The 3,664-nt window shown below is 48.8% G+C and overlaps 1 protein-coding gene across 1 annotated transcript; it reads right to left on the bottom strand.

The window, feature by feature from the left end:
* Nucleotides 1-387: 387 nt before the first annotated feature.
* Nucleotides 388-3,206, bottom strand: RAX (retina and anterior neural fold homeobox). Its single transcript, XM_029586501.1, is given in 4 exon segments — nucleotides 388-763; nucleotides 765-890; nucleotides 2,341-2,585; nucleotides 2,936-3,206. Coding segments are annotated over 4 exon segments (975 nt in total). The 3' UTR covers nucleotides 388-430.
* Nucleotides 3,207-3,664: the final 458 nt, after the last annotated feature.

The following is a 3,664-nucleotide window of genomic DNA, read 5'->3' as shown; positions in this document are numbered from 1 at the left end:
CAATTTTAAACAAAGTTGCCAAAATTATTTTACATAGAATACTGTAATTAGCTGTTGGTTTACCTTTAGCAAATTAGTGTCAGACAAAAAAAAAAATCTATAATTGTGTTTCAACTAAAAAAAAAAAAATCAGTAGTTTTGACATGAAGATATATCAGAATATAGACTTTTGAGGCTACACTGCAGCCACAGAAAATTAGGAAAACTTCCTCACCACTGTCCTGATCGGTTCACATTTATGCAAATAACAGAACCCATGAAATTTTATTTCTACCCCAAGCCCAGCGCGTGCGAGTTGTGGGAAAAAAAAAATTAGGAAATAAATGTTATTGTCCATTTTTTATTATTGTACCATTCTAAAAAAATATATATTTACGGATTCTCTTATTGTGTCCGATGAAAGGTAGGGGATTTATTTGGGTTTTCGTTTTCAGATTGTCTGCCACGGTTTTCCAATGGACTGAATATGTTCCTTGGCTTTCATCCGCAAGGAAGCTATGCTGGTATTCCTGGGGTCCGCTTCCTCCGAGGGAAATGTGTCCACGAAACTGGTTCCGCACTGGTAGGGTGGCGGGGGACCCCGCGCCCCGAGGGGCTGCAAGCTGTGCCCCATGGAGGGAGAGTTCAGAAACGGTGGGGGAGTGTAGCTGTTGGGGAGGCCCGGGGGGGAGGTCACGAATCCGGGCAGAGCTTGCAGAGGAGCGCCGGCGGCCATCGGAGGGGTCAGCCAGGACTCCAGGGGCAGATTGGCGCTCAGGGGGCCCCATGGCGGAGGGCTGTGGCGGCGATCTGCTGCCGAAGGAGAGCAGCGGGGGATCTTGCAGCTTCATGGAGGTGACTTCCAGCTTCTCCTGCCTCCTCCATTTCGCTCTTCGATTCTGAAACCAAACCTGAGAGAGATGAGCTTTGATTAGAAGGAGCGTTATCATCGATTGATTTCGGTAAAATATTAATAGCCAAGCAACTTCTCCAGCGGCCACAGCGCTAGCAGCACGGAATCTCCAGGGGAACAGCACTGCGCCAGGTGTGCGCCGCAGCGCCGAATACGCGCCTATGTTCCTTGGCTTCTCATTTAGGGACCCTGCATTTCAAAAATTTCGTCCACAGACATAAAATAGGAAAAAAAAACCAAACCAAACTTGGATAAACGGGACACCTGAGAGAGAGACCCTCTTTTCACAATAATACACCTGAATATTGCGTTTAGGCCCCAGAGCTCTCTCCCTCTCTCTAGCTGCTGCCAGCCAGGCATTCATTCATCAGGTACGGCTCCGCTGGAGTTTCTACATTTCATTGTCAGGAAGGCATCGACTGCGTAACTTTTGCTTGTGGGTCCAATTTTTATTTTTTTTTTATTCATTCAGTTGTTTTTGTTTCTTTATGTATATTTAGCTCGAGGAAACGAACCTGGTTCGCTTCCCTTTTCATTACCTTTAGGGGATGGCATGAATCTGGCAGCTGAAGATCTGGGAGGGAAATGTTTATGCTTGCCTAATACATATAAATCTGGCGCGTTAATTTAGCATAGAGTTCAAATTCCACTGTGTGGAGCAGGCATTAAACAAAGCAGATTAACGAAATGAATTAGATTAAGCGGCTTTACAAACGCAATCTGTGTCCCACGAGCAAATGGTGACGAAAGGGAAATGCCACATTTGTTCAGGAAAACGCTAAAAGGTTACTTTGCATCACCGACCTAATCAAAGGAGCTGGCGGAAGCCGCAAACCTAAATCAGCCCTCATTAACCAGTTAAACGCTGAATTTACCATTAGCCGAAGAAGAAGCACAGGAGGAACCGCAATCTGCAAAAACTCCCGGAGTTTTTCATAGTCGACTACTGAATATCTGATTTCTAATGGCCGGGGATTACAGATAATTCCGTTGTAATTGAAGCAAATGTGTAGGTTTTATTTTAATTGCGGTATGAGTTAAATGACTTATTAAACAATGATCTTTCAGAAACTATATTCTAACGCTCATGTATGTTAACATTAGGCGACATAGAGTCAATAAACAGACATAATGATAACACTGCGTATGGTTCATAAAATCTGGGCTTACAATTTAAATTAAAGTAAAATGCCTTGGATTAACAAATCAGACTGCTTGCCTTTCTTCAAAATAAGGGGAACAGAAAGAGAGATTAGCGAGAACGGGGGTCTGTACAACATTGCAGAGAAATCCGCGAGATGCATCATGCATTATCTTTATCTTAAAGTTGTAGGGGGTGCCTGGCAAAGTTGCCCGTAAAACCCGTCCGTCCCCTTTCACCCGTAAACCCTTTGTCAGTGGGGTTGGGTTCCTCCTGAAAGCAGAAGGCCGCAGGCCCCTCTCCTTACCTGGACCCTCACTTCGGGCAGGCTGACCTTCAGGGCCAGCTCCTCCCTGCTGTACACGTCCGGGTAGTGGGACTTCTCGAAGGCCCTCTCCAGCTCGTGCAGCTGGTAGGTGGTGAAGGTGGTGCGGTTCCTCCTGTGCTTCTTCTTCGGCGGCTCCTCGGCCGACGCCTTGGTCTCTGCGGGGTTGCAGGTGGCCATGGCGGGGACGATGATGCACTCATCGGAGGGTTTGCTGCCGTAGGATTCTGGGGAGGGGGGGGAACACATTTACCAAGTCACTTTAGGCGTCTGAAAGTGAGAGACAGCTCTCCGGCTTCGTCAGAGGAGGCAGGACGAGTTGTCTCGCTTTCCAGGGCATTCAAGCACTTTTACTTTTGAACCGTTCAAGGCAACTGGGGAACAAACAAAGAACAGCAAACCAAGACATCTTTTTTACCTTTAAAAATGTAAATTGGAAGATTAAAATAATAATAATAATAATAATAAATCCTTACGGTCTTACGTGCCTTTTTAAAACCCCGTTTAATAAATCTGATATGAGGAGAAGCATTTTGCGCTTTGCCCATGTTGGCTCCCTTCGCGTCGCGTTACCCACCTCCCAAGTTCTCCGCCGCCTGCGCTCGCACCCGCTCGTCGGTGCCGGACATTTTGGGGAGAAGGCAATGCCTGGGGGTCCTCTTCTCCGCCGCTCTCGCTTCTCTCGCACCGCTGGCAGCTTGGAAGGCGCTCAGGACGCCGGCTTCCTTGCTAAAGCCCAAAATGGCTTCTATGCTGTGGAGCCTGGAAGGGTTGCCCCCAGGACCCCTGCCCAGGCGTCCGGAGAAGGAGCCCTCGGCCATGCTCAGAGCGGAGCTGGGCAGGTGCATGGGGGGGGGCAGAGCTTCCGCGCCCCCAGCCCTCGTCCTACTGCGGGGCCGAAGGACTCCCTCGGTGGCTTCCAAGATGCTCAATAATACAAACAACCTGTCGATTTGCTCTGCGCTTTAGCATTTAGTTGGCGCAATTGTAATTCCAAGCAGACAGACGAGGAGGACATCGTCTGCGGTTCCACCGGCTGCAAGGATCCCGATCCCAGCTCCCTGAGGTCAGCTGCAGACCCCCCCCTTGCGCGGGACGCCTTGAATCCTTCAAGCCAACTCCGGGTCAGATCCTCCCGGTTTCCATTTAGGATCTGAGGATCGGCTCCTTGTGACCTGTGCGGCAGGACTGGCCGGGGCAGGACTTGCTGAGGACTTTTAAAGCAATTCCCGGTCACAGTTCTTTGTGCAAGTGTCAGCTGCCCCTGCTGTGCTCTCATCTTCATTCGAGCAGGCTTTTTTTCTTT

Source organism: Rhinatrema bivittatum, chromosome 1 (assembly GCF_901001135.1).
Source record: "Rhinatrema bivittatum chromosome 1, aRhiBiv1.1, whole genome shotgun sequence".
Classification (NCBI taxonomy): domain Eukaryota; kingdom Metazoa; phylum Chordata; class Amphibia; order Gymnophiona; family Rhinatrematidae; genus Rhinatrema; species Rhinatrema bivittatum.
Note: the sequence above shows the minus strand (reverse complement) of the source record. Positions and strands in the feature narration are given on the sequence as shown.